The following is a 17763-nucleotide window of genomic DNA, read 5'->3' as shown; positions in this document are numbered from 1 at the left end:
TCAAAAAGCACACAGAACAATGCATAAAAAAAACAACAAAATAGCATATTTTAATGCAAAAATTCCACTGCATTTTCCTTGTAATTGTGTTTTTCCAGTGGGAAAAAAAAGCTAAGCAAGGGCATTGAGTGAAAAAAAACACCTTTAGGCTGCCGTCACACTATCAGTATTTGGTCAGTATTTTACATCAGTATTTGTAAGCCAAAACCAGGAGTGGAACAATTAGAGGAAAAGTATAATAGAAACATATGCTCTACTTCTGCATTTATCACCCACTCCTGGTTTTGGCTTACAAATACTGATGTAAAATACTGACCAAATACTGATAGTGTGACAGCAGCCTTAAAGAGGACCTTTCTCCAGTTTTGAGCATGTTAAACTGGCCACATCATGGATAGAGATGGGTGAACCCGAACAATAAATTTCAGGGTCCGTACCGAACACCTACTGTTCTGCATGACAGCACCGGCGGCGGTCAGAGATCCACGGCCCACACACTGTCAGATGACGGCGTGAGCCCACAGCTGTGACCGGAGGTGGAAAGTTTACCTCTGGTCACTGGTGTCAGTGACACCTGCTGCCACTTATAACAGTGAGAGCAGGCAATGAGGGTATTCATCAGCCGGAGCCTGTTTTGTAAATAAATAATAATAATTTAAAAAAAAACACTTTTTTTTTTACTCCTTTTTACTTTTATATTTTTATTTAACCTTCGTCAGGCTGCATAATTTTACAACGTTAACAGGCTGCAGAGGTACAATTGTACCTTCATATATATTTCATTGAAATTTGGCCAATATATTCTGGACCAAAACTGCAGAGATGTCACAAAATTTCAGCCCTCTACGGTTTTTCGAAAAAAAAAGTTATTGCAATTTTAAAATGGAATAGTTACAATTGTACCTACTCAGCCGGACGAAGGTTAAAAATAACAAACACAGTTATACTCACTTAATTCCCATTCCACTGAACCCTAGTCTCCTGTAAAAAACATAAAGTAATAAACCACAAAAATACTCACCTAATGCCCAATTCCACTGAAACCAACGTCTCCTGTAAAAAAACAAAAATAGAAAACAACCATATCCCCTACCTGTCCGTTGTTCTGTCCCACACCATAATCCATGTCAGGAAATACACAGTTTGCCACCTGGACAGTACCAAGATGCTGTACCGTCCAGGCTGAGAAACACTGAAGAATGAGCTACTGTGAGCACAGTGTCAGTGACTAATGTTGACATCATCGAGGTTACCACAGGTCACCAAGGCTGCATTCCCAGCTGGGCCAATGACCTGCGGTGACCTCAGTGAGATCACAGCTAGCACAGTGAGAAAAAAGTCTCACATTGCAGTGCTGAGCTCATTGAGTTCACAGCAGTTTACTGTGAGAAATTTCTGTTACCGTCACACTTTAAATAAATAATTATAAAATGGATGGAGGGATAGCTTGACAGATGGCTGTATAAATGTATGGATAGAGGGATGTATGTATGAGGGATGATGAAGAGATGGATGGAGGATGGCTGGACGAATGAGAGATTGATGGAGCGATGGATGGCTGGATGGATCGATGGGTGGATGGATGGATCAGAGATGAATGGATGAGGGATGGATGGGCAGATGGATGAGGGATGGATGGAGGGATAGATGGATGGAGGGATGGATCGATGGATGAGGGATGGATGGATGAGGACTGCAGGGATGGCCAGAATCCATAGATAGTGTCCCATGCCATAATCCATCTGTGCGATATGTGCTCTTCAGCATGAACGGTGGCATAATGCAACTGTTCATGCTGAGAAGCAGGGAAGAATGAGCTACGGCCCCTGAAGTGCGGTGACATCAGTGAGATCACCGCTAGCACTGTGAGAAAAAGTCCCACAGTGCAGCGGTGAGTTTACCACAGATGATCTGATCAGATCAGCTGTCATGTGCCAGAAAAGATGTGGGCTCCCGCGATGAACAGGGGGAGGCGTCCAATGACGGACACTGCAAGTCACTGGACTTTAAATGTTTAAAGGGGAAAAATGCAAACAATTTGGTTGAACAATTCTGTTTTTGATGTGTCTTATCCCATTGGATTTTTGTTCCTCCTCACTTTCTCAAATACTCTGTAAATTGTTTAGTTTTTTAACTCTCATGGCTATTACCAGGTAGGATGAAGGAAAGACCATAGGTGTACTAGTGTGGCTAATATGCTTATCACACATATAGTCATTGTGAGGAATTTTAAGGGTATGTGCAGATGTTCAGTATTAGGCCAGGGTTACACTTGTGAGTTCAATGCAAGAAACTCGTGCGAGTCTTTCGCATCAAGTCCCTTACACGCAGTTCCTGAGTGCCAGCGGCAGTGCCGGGACTTGATTCGAGAGTCTCGCTCGAGTTTCTTGCATTGAACTCGCAAGTGTGACCAATGTGCAGTTATTATTTTGAATGATGTTATCAGATTTGATACATTGTACACTTGTCTTGGCTTGTTTTTAGCATCAGAAGAATTAACAATTGCTGGAATGACATTCACTACATTTGATCTAGGTGGACATGTTCAAGGTGAGTTATTACATATGTAGGTGCACAAACCACACACTATTTGATATGTCATTGTAGGGGGGTGGTATGGTACCGCTTCTTCTCTTGCTACTCGTCCCCACATGTGTGTTCTAATATACTGCAAATGTATTGTGCAGCAGAAAGCACTAGGAGCAGTGGCAGACTACAATCAGGCATGGGTTAACTCAGAGGGAGGAGCAAGGAGATAAGGGAACAGCAGCAGGAAATCAGGCAGCAGAGCCCGGGCAGCCATGCCCAGGGCAAGAAGTGAACAGAGTGCAGGAGTAAATAGAAGCTGTGTTGCAGAGACAGGACAAGAGTAGGAAGATTACAGACCTCTGGGACTTGAGTTAGTGGTTGAGAGTATCATCCTGAGGAAGCCCCATAGAGGCAAAGAAACACTACAGAAGCAGTGTGGACCAGTGATGGTGTAAGTGCCCTCAGACAAGAGGCCAGTACACGTTGAATCAAGGGTCCACGTGAGTGCAAGAGTACGGTAGCCTGAGACCAAGACAGGGTCAAGACAGTGCGTGGGCTAGGGTACTAGAAGAGAGTCCGGCAGCCTGAGACCAAGACAGAGTCAAGACGGTGCGCGGGCTAGGGTACAAGAAGAGAGTCTGGCAGTCTGAGACCTAGACAGGGTCAAGATGGTGCGCGGACTGGTGCACAAGAAGAGAGTCAGCAGCTGAGGCTGAGTTCTGAATAGAGGCTGTGGAGAAGGGATAGAATTCATACCCGAGTAGCACAGCTTCCTAGGACAATACTAGAGGGTCAGCAACTGGGACAGAGTGTGTGCTGAATGTAAACGACTGCCTGATGATTATTACCTGTGCCTGAAGATATTGATACTGCTAAACCTTCTTGTAACCTGTGCCTGAAGACATTTATTCTGCAAGTAAATGTTTTCGTTACAAAAAGCACTGTACGTGTCATTGTCTGTCTCTTTGCCACCCTGAGAAGCAGAAGTGAATGTGGAACAGAGGTAACCAACTGTATAGCAGTATCAGGTCTTTATTTATCTTTTCATGTACAAGGTGCTGGGGTGCTCAATGACTGTTGCTTAGTGAACTCACCCATGACTACCACCCCGTGCCACCTTGTTACATCATATACAACATTTTGCACTGCTAACGTGCAGACTATTTTATAGCTCAGAGAGGCATTCACAGTTGCGTTGGGTTTAGAGCTGAAATGTTGCAACATCCCTATTTTGTACAGTGTTTGTACAGAACATAGACTGATTTGCTGTCTGAATTGTGCCATCTGTTCTCAGCAATGTATAGTCATTGATACAGAGAAAATGTAACGCTTCATCTACAATAATGAACTATAAGGGATTTGTCTGCATTTCATTCTCATTCAATATTCTGTATGAGATTGTGGAAAACAGTTCAATGTAGTCATTTTACAGCAGGACCCTGAATTAAGAAGTAAATATGAGATTGATGGGAGCATGATTTCTGCAAAGGTCAAATTTAACGAGGAAATGGAGGCGCTGCATCAAGGGGTGTAACCATAGTGGGTGCAGAGGTGTCATTCCTACTTTACTTAGAAGCTGGAGTCTAAAGGGATCCAAAAAGTCCCTCTGGCCAAAAAAAGATGACCAATACCATTAAAAACCTGTGGTAATCTGCCCACGAGATTCAAATTATGTCACGGGAAATCTTTATCACATCAATCTTATCAATGGTGAGGATGTCACACTGCCAGCTTTACAATGGATGTGTTAAACTTTAATGGAAACTTGTCCTCATGATCATTTTTATGGGGTTGTCCAGTGAAGGAAAGTTATCCCTTATCCCAATGGTAAGTGATAACTTGCTGATCAGTGTGTGTAAAGCCCCCGTCACACATAGCGAGATCGCTAGCGAGATCGCTGCTGAGTCACAAGTTTTGTGACGCAACAGCGACCTCAGTAGCGATCTCGCTATGTGTGACACGTAGCAGCGACCAGGCCCCTGCTGTGAGATCGCTGGTCGTGTCGGAATGGCCTGGACCGTTTTTTGATCGTTGAGGTCCCGCTGGGTAGCACACATTGCTGTGTTTGACACCTTACCAACGACCTCGTTGACAGGACGTCCCATTGAATCGTCATGAAATAGCATCGTTGTACAGGTCGCTACAGGTCGCCGCATCGCTGCTGTGTCGTTGGGGAGATCTCACTGTTTGACATCTCACCAGCGACCACATAGCGACGCAGCAACGATCCCTGACAGGTCGTATCGTTGTCGGGATCGCTTAAGCGTCGCTATGTGTGACGGGGCCTTTACACCTCTAGGACCAGCATCAATCAGTAGATTAGGGAATTGTTATCTCTAACAGTGAACATTTATCCCACATTACAAAATAGAGGGGCGGGTACATTCATTCCCTAAGGGGCTGCCACGAAGAGTTGATTGCAACACTCAACACAGCTAAAGGGAATTAATGGAGTGGTGGTTGGAGGGGCTGTGCGCATGCTCAATCTAATGGAGATAAAAGTTCCTTGTTCTACAGATCGTGTGGGTTCCAACAGTCAGACCCCACAAATCAGCAAGTTATCACCTACTGTGTGGATAACCATTTTAATGACTAGTGACCTTGATCCTGCCTCTTGGGCAGAATAGCCTCAGCGTGAATAGACACTTGAAACTGCAGCGGTTCTGCCCAATATCATAAAAATTGCCATACAATCCATTATATGACGATAGTGTGGGAATTCACCATTAGGCCAGGGTCACATGAGTGTATACTCTTTCCTCTGAGAGAATCGGTTTGATTATGTTAATGACAATCCACTCAAACTCTGATCTCTGAGTTTGATAACACTGTCAGCATAGTGTGATCCGATTTTCTTGAACGAGAGAACAGTAGCACACTGTTAAAGGGAACCTGTCACCCCGAAAATCGCGGGTGAGGTAAGCCCACCGGCATCAGGGGCTTATCTACAGCATTCTGTAATGCTGTAGATAAGCCCCCGATGTTACCTGAAAGAGGAGAAAAAGACGTTAGATTATACTCACCCAAGGGCGGTCTCGCTGCTGGTCCCGTCGGATGGGTGTCTCTGGTCTGGTCCACTGCGGCGCCTCCCATCTTCATTCCAAGACGTCCTCTTCTGATCTTCAGCCTGCCTGTTGAGGGCAGAACAAAGTACTGCAGTGCGCAGGCGCCGGAAAGGTCAGAGAGGCCCGGCGCCTGCGCACTGCAGTACTTTGTTCTGCCCTCAACAGGGCAAAGTACGCCTGCGCCGGAGCCGTGGCTGAAGATCAGAAGAGGACGTCTTGGAATGAAGATGGGAGGCGCCGCAGCGGACCAGAGACACCCATCCGACCGGAACAGCAGCAGGACTGCCCCTGGGTGAGTATAATCTAACGTCTTTTTCTCCTATTTCAAGTAACATCGGGGGCTTATCTACAGCATTACAGAATGCTGTAGATAAGCCCCTGATGCCGGTGGGCTTACCTCACCCACGATTTTCGGGTGACAGGTTCCCTTTAAAATAACATTTCTCCATTTTCTCCATTGTGTAGGTCCGAGAAATTGGACTGCACTCAGAAGTCATCCAAGTGCAGTCCAATGTTTTCCACACACCCCTTGAATGGATATCTTACGATTTTGGGGTGAAATCTAAGATGTTGGGATTTTTTTTCAGAGTGTTATCCAATAAAAAAATTGTCCATTAAATACGATGGTATGAGCAAGTTCTTAAGATGATTATCCTTTTAAATGAATGATACTGTACTATACAGTAGACAATTTTTCTTAGCAAATCAGCTTCTCATACAGCTCCAAATCAGAGGTTTGGGGATCCATTTACTGGCTACTATTGCCCAGAACTATTAGGGAATTTCAGATTATTTTCAGGTACCAGCAGAAAACGTAGAGTTCCTCATATCAAATGAATCATGCTTTTTATTTCAATTTAGCACGAAGAGTGTGGAAAAACTACCTCCCGGCAATAAATGGCATTGTCTATGTTATTGACTGTGCTGATCATGAACGGTTAGAGGAATCTAAGGCCGAACTTGATGTAAGTACAACATTTTAAAATGTGATTTTCCAACAATATTCAGTAAGAATATAGTAGTTATTATTAGATAAATCACACAGCAAGTCAGGGGTGGACACAGACGATTTGGGGCCCCTGTGCAAGAAATGTGTTTGGGCCCCCCTCCTTTCATACCAATGTACAGATACCTATCGTATTTTTCGGATTATAAGATGCTCCGGATTATAAGACGCACCCCAAATTTTGAGGGGAAAAATAGGAAAACATTTTTTTTCTTAATAAAATGGTGGTGCGTCTTATAATCCATGCGTCTTATTGCTTACTGGGGGTGGTGGCTGCGGTGAAGCGGGGTCGCTGCTGGAGGCAGGAGTGGGGTGATGCTGCAGGCCGCAGGCTGGGATGATTTCAATGATACCTTGGTTGATTAAATCCATCTTGTGGTTGTTCTTTAATCTTTATTTTCAGTTTGTAGTTACTGAGATTCTCGTGCTCCGGGGCGGGGCTGGTGTATGTGGTGCTCTGATTAGATATTCATCATGCAGACTGCAGACAGGTCACTGATCCCTCACTGACCTGCCCCTTGTTTGCATAATGAATACCTAACATACTGACGAAAGAGACAAAAACCCTTCTGCAGGCAGGTGCCAGCCGTGGCACCTGCTCAGCAGCATAATCGCATGTTTAGTGTGGCAGTAAGGGTATGTGTCCACGTTCAGGATTGCATCAGGATTTGGTCAGGATTTTATGCAGGTAAAATCCTGACCAAATCTGCACCTGAGGTCACTGGCAGGTCACCTGCGATGTCCTTGTGTTGTTTCAGCAATGTAAGGACATGTCCACTTGTCCGTTTCCGTGGCTCTGCCGCATGCGTCTTTTAATGCATAGTGGAGATGGGATTTCATGAAATCCCCTCCACTATGCTGTAACATCTGGACGCTGCGTTTATGTTGCTGCGGCTCAACGCAGCGTCAAAAACGCAGAGTTTCCTGAACGTGGAAACATACCCTTATACATTTTCTTGATGTTATCCAGCTAGGGAAAAAAAAATTGAAAATGGCGCCCGCGCAGTACCACCTATCAGTGTCTAGCTGTGATCTGATAGCTGCTACTGCGCATGCATCGGCGGCGCCATCTTACTGGAGAAGAAAAAAATCTTCCTCCAAGATGGCGCTACCTGCACCTGCGCAATAGCAGCTCTCGGATCACAGCTATAGAAACTGCCAAGTGTGCCCAGTCACGGGCATGCCAAGGTCAGCTGCTGACCGCTGTTTGGCCAGCAGCGTGTATTGCAGCACAGGGAGCCAGCAGATCCCCTGCGCTGCAATATATTTCAGCTGAATGTGCGTCCGTGGGTGTAATCCAGCTGAAATATTTGTTGGTGTCGGTCCCCTTCATCTTTGGGCCTGATGCAGCTGCATTGGTGATTTGTCCGCTTCTGGGAAAACCTCAATATTTACCTTTACACAAACTGTCTACGGTAGCTCCATACATAAATTAGGGGGCTTTAGACATTGTGGGGAGACTATTTGAGACTAGCATTAGGCAAAAGGGACATTGTTATGACCTGGTGGTCAGGACAATAATGGACCTGGTGGTTAAGAGCACACGGAATGACCTGATAATTACTGATAATAAGGACGAGCTCTGGGACGTGGGAACTCTGCTGACCGCAATCCCTAAACCTATCAAACACACTAGAAATAGTCGTGGATTGCGCCTAACGCTCCCTATGCAACTCGGCACAGCCTAAGAAACTAGCTAGCCCTGAAGATAGAAAAATAAAGCCTACCTTGCCTCAGAGAAATTCCCCAAAGGAAAAGGCAGCCCCCCACATATAATGACTGTGAGTAAAGATGAAAATACAAACACAGAGATTAAATAGATTTAGCAAAGTGAGGCCCGACTTACTGAACAGACCGAGGATAGGAAAGGTTACTTTGCGGTCAGCACAAAAACCTACAAAAAGACCACGCAGAGGGCGCAAAAAGACCCTCCGCACCGACTCACGGTGCGGAGGCGCTCCCTCTGCGTCCCAGAGCTTCCAGCAAGCAAGACAACAAATTAAATAGCAAGCTGGACAGAAAAATAGCAAACCCAAGAAATACAAGCTGGAGCTTAGCTTCTGATGGGAAGACAGGTCACAAGAACGATCCAGGAGTGAACTAGACCAATACTGGAACAGGTGGCATGGAGCAAAGATCTAAGTGGAGTTAAATAGAGCAGCAGCTAACGAATTAACCTCGTCACCTGTGGAAGGAAACTCAGAAACACCCACTAGAGGAAGTCCATGGACAGAACCAGCCGAAGTACCATTCATGACCACAGGAGGGAGCCCGACAACAAAATTCACAACAGGACATACAGTGATTGCCTTTCTCAATGTTCTGGCCGCATCTTCTACTGTATCAGCGGTCACGTGGTGCCGCCAATTACAGTCATGAATATGCGGCTCCACCTCCCATAGGGGTGGAGCCGCATATTCATTACTGTAAATGAGCGGCCCCATGTGACCGCATACAGTAGAAGATGCGGCCAGAACTGGAAGCAGCGCCGGCGAGGGAGCGAGCCGGGTGAGTATTTTCAGAACAGCGGGGGGGGGGGGGGGGCGCACAGGGGGTGGGAGGGCAGGGGGGAATATAGATCTTTATTTTAAACACAATTATTCATATCTTCTCTACAGCAAATGCTGCTGCAGGGAAGATATGAATGGGGCTTCAGCACCAGATGCTGGTATGTGTGGTACCCAGCACGGTGCGTGTGGTACCCAGTGGGCACACGGGCGGCACACGTGTGCCGCTCGTGTGCCACACTGATGTGCCACAGAAACGTAGGGGCACACGGACACGGATAATTCCGGTACCGATTTTTTCCGGTACCAGAATTATCTGGACGTGTGAGACTGGCCTAACATACTGTATATACTAATAAGCAGGGGTGTCAAACTGCATTCCTCCAGGGCTGCAAACAGGTCATGTTTTCAGGATTTCCTTGTACTGCATAGGTGATAATTTAATCACCTACACACATAATGATTGCAGCACCTTGTGCAATGCTAAGGAAATCTTGAAAACACGCATGGTTTGCGGCCCTCGAGGAATGCAGTTTGACACCCCTGCGTAATAAGCATAGCAATGTTAATTTCAAGGCTATCTATCTATATAATTGTCTAAGGGGTACTTCCGTCTGTTTGTCTGTCACGGAAATCCCGCGTCACTGATTGGTTGCGGCCGGCCAGCCACGACCAATCAGCGTCGGGCTTAGTCCGGCCACGAATTCGCCCTTCCCTACCCCCCTCCAGTCAGTGCCCCCTCCCTACTCCCCTCCAGTCAGTGCCAGTGTATCGCCCCATCCCGGACCAACTTTTTACTATTGATGCTGCCTATGCCTATGGCTGTGCTATATACTACGTAGCTGTGTTATATACACTATGTGGCTGTACTATATCCTGCGCCCCGAACCCCCGACATCCTGCGCCCCGAACCCCTGACATCCTGCGACCAATCAGCGACAGGCGCAGTCCAACCATGAATTGGCGCGAGATTTGAACCACGCTTCGCTGATCGGCCAGCCGGGTGCGACCAATTGGTGCAAGATTTGAACCACGTTTCGCTGATTGGTCGCGCCCGGCTGGCCGCGACCAATCAGCGATATTGGCGCGGGATTTAAACACCGCTTCGGTGATTGGTCGCAGTCTGCCGGGCACGACCAATCAGTGACAGGCGCAGTCCGGCCGCGAATTGGTGCGGGATTTGAACCACGCTTCGCTGACCGGCCAGCCGGGCGCGACCAATCAGCGATATTGGCGTGGAATTTAACCCCCACTCACAGCGCGACGTACATACATACATACATACTGTACATATTCTAGAATACCCGATGCGTTAGAATCGGGCCACCATCTAGTAGTTATATCATGAATAAGTAATAGTGATGATCTCATTGCAAAATAGAAGACAACGGGTTAGGTAAATTTACCAGAATAAATGGAATACAATATGGACCACCAAGATCACGCCTTTTGTGTTAGTTTCTTCAAAAAAACTTTGGTCTCTGTTCCTTATCTATTATTTAATTATAGCTTTCACTTGAAACGCTTCCACTTGGATTCCAAGTATCCAGGAAGAAGTGAGGCAAAACATCGAGGGTGAGGGGACACACAACTAATACGTATTGGGCCCGGTCTGCTATTTCACCAAGCAACTTATGATTTCTTATATTAGTTTATTTATTAAAAAAAAGGGGTCACAAATTTATGCATTTTACTTCTCTCTGGCTGACTGCTATATACAGATGACGCTCTAGTTTCCTATCTCATCTTCTATGTGCATTCTATATATGCGCTGTGGGTGTAATATGACATAATGAAAGGCGGCATGAATCATTAGCCAGAAGACAGATAGATAGATACATATATATATTTGTATTATATTGATATTCATTTTTTTATATATTCATTTTTACACATCTGTTTTTCATATATGGGAAATATTGGTTGCTGTATTCATTTAAATCCTTGCCCCATTTTGTAGCTATAGCTAATAATTTAGTGACTGGGGCCCTCTTTCAGGGGAGATTCTACATCTGGGCAAGAAAAACAAAAAATACATCTAAAGGATAGGAGGAGTAGAACTAAGCAACAGGACGTGTGAAAAACACTTGGGTATACTAATAGATCAAAGACTATACATGAGTCAACAGTGTGATGCAGCACCAAAAAGTCACAGTTCTAGGATCTAATAAGAGAAGCATAGAGTCTAGCTCTCTTGAAGTAATTATCCGCCTCTACTACTCCTTTGTCAGGCCTCATTTGGAATACTGTGTCCAGTTCTGAGCACCACATTTTAAAAAAGACATTGAAAAACTGGAGCAAGTTCAGAGAAGAGCAACCTGCAAAGTATTTCCTACGATGAACGCTTGTAGGATCTGGGAAAGTTTAACTTGCAAAAAAGAAGGCTAAGAGGAGACAAAATAGCTGTCTACAAAAATCTAAAGGGAAAAAAAGACCACCAAGCAAAGAGTTGATATAAAAATGCCTTTATTGTATATGATTGGCAATATTGTATAAAAATTTGTGCGCACAACAGGACTAATAATTACACATAATTATAAAGTAAAAATTTAAAAATTAAAGTTAATGGCTGACGCAGTTTATATATATATCGATATAGGAGTAGTGCTTCCCTATTATGGCGTGTAACAAAAAGGGGGAGGATACAGACAAAAAAAATTTTTTTTGTGTATAAAATATATATATATGTATATATATATATATATATAAATATGATGATTTTTATATATTAGTGCTATATCGCAAGAAATAAACAAAATCCTTCACGTAAATCTAAAGTGCATGTGGTGCAAATTGCAAACTGCAAACTATAATGTGCAAAACGGCAAGTGCAAAAAAATCACATATTCTACCATGTGTATCAGCACACCATATCCACATGTCCACACATGTGGCAACGTGAAAGTGCAATTAGTGCCGAGTGCAACCTACAATTGAAGGTGCAGTAAGAACCATTAGAAAAACACACCAAATAAAGGTGCAAAGTGCAAAAAATGGGGAGATACACTATAACTATCTTATTGTCAGGGTCTGCCACGTCCCGTAATAGCGCACCCCGATGCGCGTTTCGGATCTTTAATCCTTCACAGATTTTCAATGATGTTCAGATCTTTGCACTGTTAGGGCCATTGTAAAACCTTAAGTTTGCGCCTTGTGTGGTAGTCTATTATGGATTTTGGCATGTGTTTAAGATCATTATCTCTTTGTTGAAGCCATCCTCTTTTCAACTTCAGCTTTTTTTTACAAATGATATTGTTATGCTCCTGCCTGCCTTGCCGCATGTGTCTCATACTTACCACGCTGCGGCGTCCCGGTGCGTCCCTGCTCGCTTCCGGTCTTCTGCTCTTCCTGCGTGCTCGGCTTCTGCTCCTCCTCGGGTGCGCGTGCTCTGGGTTCTACGGCGCATGCGCACACATCTTTCATTGATCCTGGCTGTGCCTTCTGTGCCGCTCTGTGCACTCTGACCCGGAAGGTATGCCTTTGCTCTCTTTATCAGGCCACCTCTTCCCCTAGGTGGTGCCTGATTGTCATTTGTGATCTACAAGTGTATCTGGCTCCATGTCTCTCCTGGGTTCATTCCTGCCTTCTTGTTCGCCGCTCACTTCCCATTGCTGTATCCTTTTGCTAATCCTGGTCTTCTTCTTTGCTCCCTCCGAGTGCCTGCCTTCCGGTGTCCTGCATCCTATCCATGTTCCAGTGTCCTTGCCTGCCTGCCTGCCTCCGTCCTCCACCTAGTCCGTGTTCCAGTCTCCAGCCTGTCTGCCCGTGTCCTCCCTCTGGTCCCTGCTCCCGCTTCTTGCCTTCCTGCTCGTCCTCTCCGTCCAGTCCGTATTCCCACGCTCTCCCTTGTGACGCCCAGGAGACCGGGATACCCAGCACCGGACCAATGGAGTCTGTCTCTTGAGGGGGATGTCATGGGTGGCTTGACCCGGTGCTGTGGCCTCAGGCAATGCACAGTGTAAGGGGTATCATGAGGGGACAGGCACTTACTTGATCAGCAGCAGGTTCTCCCAGCGGTGACGATCTCGATCCTGGATAGATGGCTATTGTCCAAATGAAAGACTGAGGCACTGAAACGTTTAACCAGTTTACTTTAACATAAAAGGATTTACAACCAGTCCTGTCACCGGAGTCTGTATGGGAACTCTGAGTTACTTTGACCCTGCCGGGGTCTTCGCCTCTTATTGTGCACAATTTCTGTGTGGCCCTGCTGCTGTATGTGAACTGGCTGCCGGCCCAATCTGTCCCCTCCGGGTCCTGGTTCGACGGGCAACCCGAGTCCTTTTATCGGCTTACCCCCTCCAGGAGTACCGCTGAACTCTGTGTCTGTTGCTGCGTCCGGCCCTAGTGAAGCTGATATCACCTCACGTTTTTCCGGTTGCTGTATTATATATAATGAATACAGCCACGGATCCGGTATCCGTCTTTGCGCCTGTTCTGGGTAGTGATTAATGCTACCCGGTTCTCACAATGTCCCTTTTCTCTGTCCCTCTTCTCCTCAGGCCGGTGATTTGGGCCTGGAAACCGTCATAGGGCTGTTAGAAATTCAGCTGTATGACCTCTCACCATCAGCTCCTTAGCCCAACTGCCATTTCTTCTCTCAGACCAGAATGGATCAAGGGGAGTCTCTGGAGCTCCCCCTTCTGGCCGGAGGTGGTAGTGCAGTCTTGCTATTTTAGTATTCGCATTTAGTGTCAGTAACTATTTTTGTGGCAAATACCCCTAGGGGTGCCACACCCTGTTTCTGTCTCCTCGTTAGTCCTTACTAATCCCTATTAGTTGCCTTCTTGTCCGTTCTTCCTTACCAGCTGCCGTGGCGATAGTCTCCCTCGGGTCTGCCCATAACGTTCCTTGTATAGGGGGTGGTGCACTTGGTCAGCTCGCCCGTAGGAGGTTCGTTGTCACGGTCCAGTGGGTCCACCCTATAGTCTCCACAGTTAATCCTCATAGTACAATCAGGCCATGGACCCCGCTGGTACTCCTTTTTCCACTCAGAAAGAGCTTGGGGTTCTTCGTGAGAATCAGACCAGGATCATGGCCTTTTTAAAAGCCATGGAATCACGCTTATCGGCGTTACAGCCCTCTGATCCTGGGAACACGTCCCAGATGGCAAGTCTCCAGCAAGAGCTCGTCCAGCAACGTGACACCCAGGGCCACATCCTAAATTATATTGCTTCGGTAGATAATCGTCTGCTTTCCATGCAGTCAGCCGCTTCGGCTCCCGTTCCCGTCCCCACTTTGCATCCACCACCTCACCTGGCCAAACCTCCATGCTATAGTGGAGATCCTTATGTCGAGGTTTTTTAAACCAGTGCCAACTACACTTTGAGCTATTGCCACAACAATACCCCACTGATCGGGCCAAGGTGGCTTTTGTTGTGTCTCACTTGGAAGGGGAGGCTTTGGCCTGGGTGAATCCACTTTGGGAGCGGGACGACCCTCTAGTTTCCCAACTCGCCAATTTTTTGGAAACTTTCTGTAAGGTGTTCGATGAACCCGGACGCTTGGCCTCTACTACTGAGTCCCTTTTTAATCTCCACCAAGGTTCTCTTTCTGTCAGCCAGTACGCCATTCAATTTTGTACTTTGTCATCTGAGCTAGGATGGAACAATGCAATGATGCCTTGGTGGGAACTTTTTGGCGAGGTCTGTCTTCTCGAATCAAGAACGAGCTGGCGGTTCGAGACACACCAACGTCTTTGGAGGATCTCATATCCTTAGCTACTCGCATCAATCTTCATTTCCAGCAACGGCTTCGTGAAACAGCTAGAGAGGAAAGACCTTCTCACCTATCTTCGGCTTCTTCCAGTTCTTCCTCTTTGCGATTGGTCTCTACGCCTCTGGTTCCAGCTCCTGAACCCATGCAGGTGGATCGTCTTCGCTCAGCAGAACTACGCTGCAAAGAAAGAATCGCTCAAGATCCCTGCTTCTACTGTGGCAGCACATCTCATCTTCTGCAGTATTGTCCGGTGAGGCCAGGAAACGCTTCCGCCTAGGCCAGGTAAGAGAGGCCTCCCTAGGCATCTGTGAATCCTCTCTACCTTTAACTCTTTTTGTTTTAGTTAATCTTGGTACTAGTCGCTTTTCTGAGTTGGCTTATGTTGATTCTGGTGCTGCAGGGAACTTTATTCAGCTAGAGGCAGTCAAGAGACTCCATATTCTTGTCAAATCCTTGGAGACTCCACGGCAGTTAGCTTCGGTCGATGGTAGGCCCTTGCGGGAGACTGTTACCCTTGTCACAGAAGAGGTGGAGTTACACATCGGAGCCCTGCATCGGGAGAAGATTGCCTTCGTTGTCTCATACGTTCCTTTTGGGTCTTCCGTGGTTAAGAACTCATGAACCTGTCCTGGATTGGCGATCTGGTGATGTCCTACGCTGGGGTCACACCTGTCAGACCAGGTGTCTTCTTTCCGTGCAACCTGTAAAGACTCTTCAGTTTAACCTGGCACCTGCAGGTTTGCCTTCGGCCTACTGGTCCTTCTTGGACGTCTTTGACAAAAAAGAGGCGGAGAACTTGCCCCCACATCGTCCGTATGATTGCCCGATCGACCTTTTACCAGGCACAACACCACCCAGGGGGTGAATTTACCGACTGAATCCTCTTGAGTCTCAAGCTATGACTGAGTGTGTCCAGGAGAATCTAGCCAGAGGTTTTACCCGGAAGTCATCTTCACCCACTGGCGCTGGTTTCTTTTTTGTCAAGAAGAAGGATGGGTCTCTTTGTCCCTGCATCGATTACCGGGGCCTCAATAATATCACAATTAAGAACAAGTACCCACTTCCTCTTATTCCGGAACTATTCGACCGACTACAAGGAGCACACATTTTTACGAAACTAGATCTCCGTGGGGCCTACAATTTAGTCTGTATTCGTTCTGGAGACGAGTGGAAGACTGCCTTTAACACCAGGGATGGGCACTACGAGTATTTAGTCATGTCCTTTGGTTTATGCAATGCTCCTGCTGCATTCCGGGAATTCGTTAATTAAATTTTTCGAGATCTTCTGTACACCTGTGTGGTGGTTTACTTGGATGATATCCTTATTTTCTCTCCGGATCTGGTCACCCACAGAAAGCATGTTCGTCTTGTTCTACTGCACCTGAGAGAGAATCACCTTTATGCCAAGCTTGAAAAATGCGCCTTTGAACAGCCGTCTCTTCCCTTCTTGGGTTACATTATCTCTGACTCAGGTCTACGCATGGATCTGGAGAAGGTGTCTGCTGTGCTCAACTGGCCACGTCCTAATGGTGTCAAAGCTATCCAGCGATTCCTTGGTTTCACATATTACTATCGTCAGTTCATCCCTCATTTCTCCTCTTTGCCCGGACCTATCACCGCTCTGATACGTAAGGGGTCCAATCCCCACATCTGGTCGTCTGAAGCCTTAAGGTACCGTCACACTAGACGATATCGCTAGCGATCCGTGACGTTGCAGCGTCCTCGCTAGCGATATCGTCCAGTGTGACAGGCAGCAGCGATCAGGCCCCTGCTGTGCTGTCGCTGGTCGGGGAAGAAAGTCCAGAACTTTATTTCGTCGCTGGACTCCCCGCAGACATCGCTGAATCGGTGTGTGTGACACCGATTCAGCGATGTCTTCACTGGTAACCAGGGTAAACATCGGGTAACTAAGCGCAGGGCCGCGCTTAGTAACCCGATGTTTACCCTGGTTACCATCGTAAAAAAACAAACAGTACATACTTACATTCAGCTGTCTGTCCCTTGCCGTCTATTTCCTGCACTGACTGCTGGCCGCAAAGTGAAAGTGAAAGCACAGCGGTGAGTCACACAGCGGTGACTCACCGCTGTGGCTGTGCTCTGCTTTCACTTTGCGGCCAGCAAACAGACGGCAAGGGACAGACAGCTGAATGTAAGTATGTACTGTTTGTTTTTTTACAATGGTAACCAGGGTAAACATCGGGTTACTAAGCGCGGCCCTGCGCTTAGTTACCCGATGTTTACCCTGGTTACCGGGGACCTCGGGATCGTTGGTCGCTGGAGAGCGGTCTGTGTGACAGCTCTCCAGCGACCAAACAGCGACGCTGCAGCGATCCGGATCGTTGTCGGTATCGCTGCAGCGTCGCTAAGTGTGACAGTACCTTTAGATGCTTTCTCGTCTCTGAAACAAGCCTTTGCTTCTGCTCCAGTACTACATCGTCCGGAGGTGAATAAACCTTTTGTTCTGGAGGTTGATGCATCTGCCGCTGGTGCTGGAGCTGTACTTTATCAAAGGTCATCTTCTGGAAAGCTGGTTCCCTGCGGTTTCTTCTCCAAGACATTCTCTTCCTCTGAACAGAACTACACCATCGGCGACAGGGAGCTCTTGGCCATCAAGTTGGCATTTGAGGAGTGGAGATACCTTTTGGAGGGAGCTGTTCACCCATTTAAAGTCTTCATGAATCACAAGAACTTGGCATATATCCGTTCTGCTCAGAGACTTAATCCTCGACAAGCTAGATGGTCTTTGTTTTTTGCCCGTTTTAATTTTGAGTTGCATTTTTGTCCGGGTAACAAAAAACTCAGGGCTGACGCTTTGTCCAGGTCCTTCTTATCTTCTGACACAGAGGAGGAGCCCTCGCATATCTTGGATCCGTCTAAGGTCATCATGGTGGCACCTGTTAGTTTGTCTTCTCTACCTCCTGGTAAAACTTTAATTCCT

At 46.6% G+C, this 17763-nt stretch overlaps 1 protein-coding gene across 3 annotated transcripts in view; it reads left to right on the top strand.

Moving 5' to 3' along the window:
• SAR1B (secretion associated Ras related GTPase 1B) overlaps window positions 1–17763 on the top strand; it is a 227805-nt gene that overhangs the window by 128346 nt on the left and 81696 nt on the right. For all 3 annotated transcript variants that reach the window (XM_069763848.1, XM_069763849.1, XM_069763850.1), the window contains 2 exons: window positions 2485–2550; window positions 6456–6559. In XM_069763848.1, the coding sequence (XP_069619949.1) occupies window positions 2485–2550; window positions 6456–6559 (170 nt within the window). The remainder of the gene's footprint in view (window positions 1–2484; window positions 2551–6455; window positions 6560–17763) is intronic.

This window comes from Ranitomeya imitator, chromosome 4, assembly GCF_032444005.1.
Source record: "Ranitomeya imitator isolate aRanImi1 chromosome 4, aRanImi1.pri, whole genome shotgun sequence".
Lineage (NCBI taxonomy): Eukaryota > Metazoa > Chordata > Amphibia > Anura > Dendrobatidae > Ranitomeya > Ranitomeya imitator.
The sequence above is the reverse complement of the archived record's forward strand: the minus strand, read 5'-3'. Positions and strand labels throughout refer to the sequence as shown.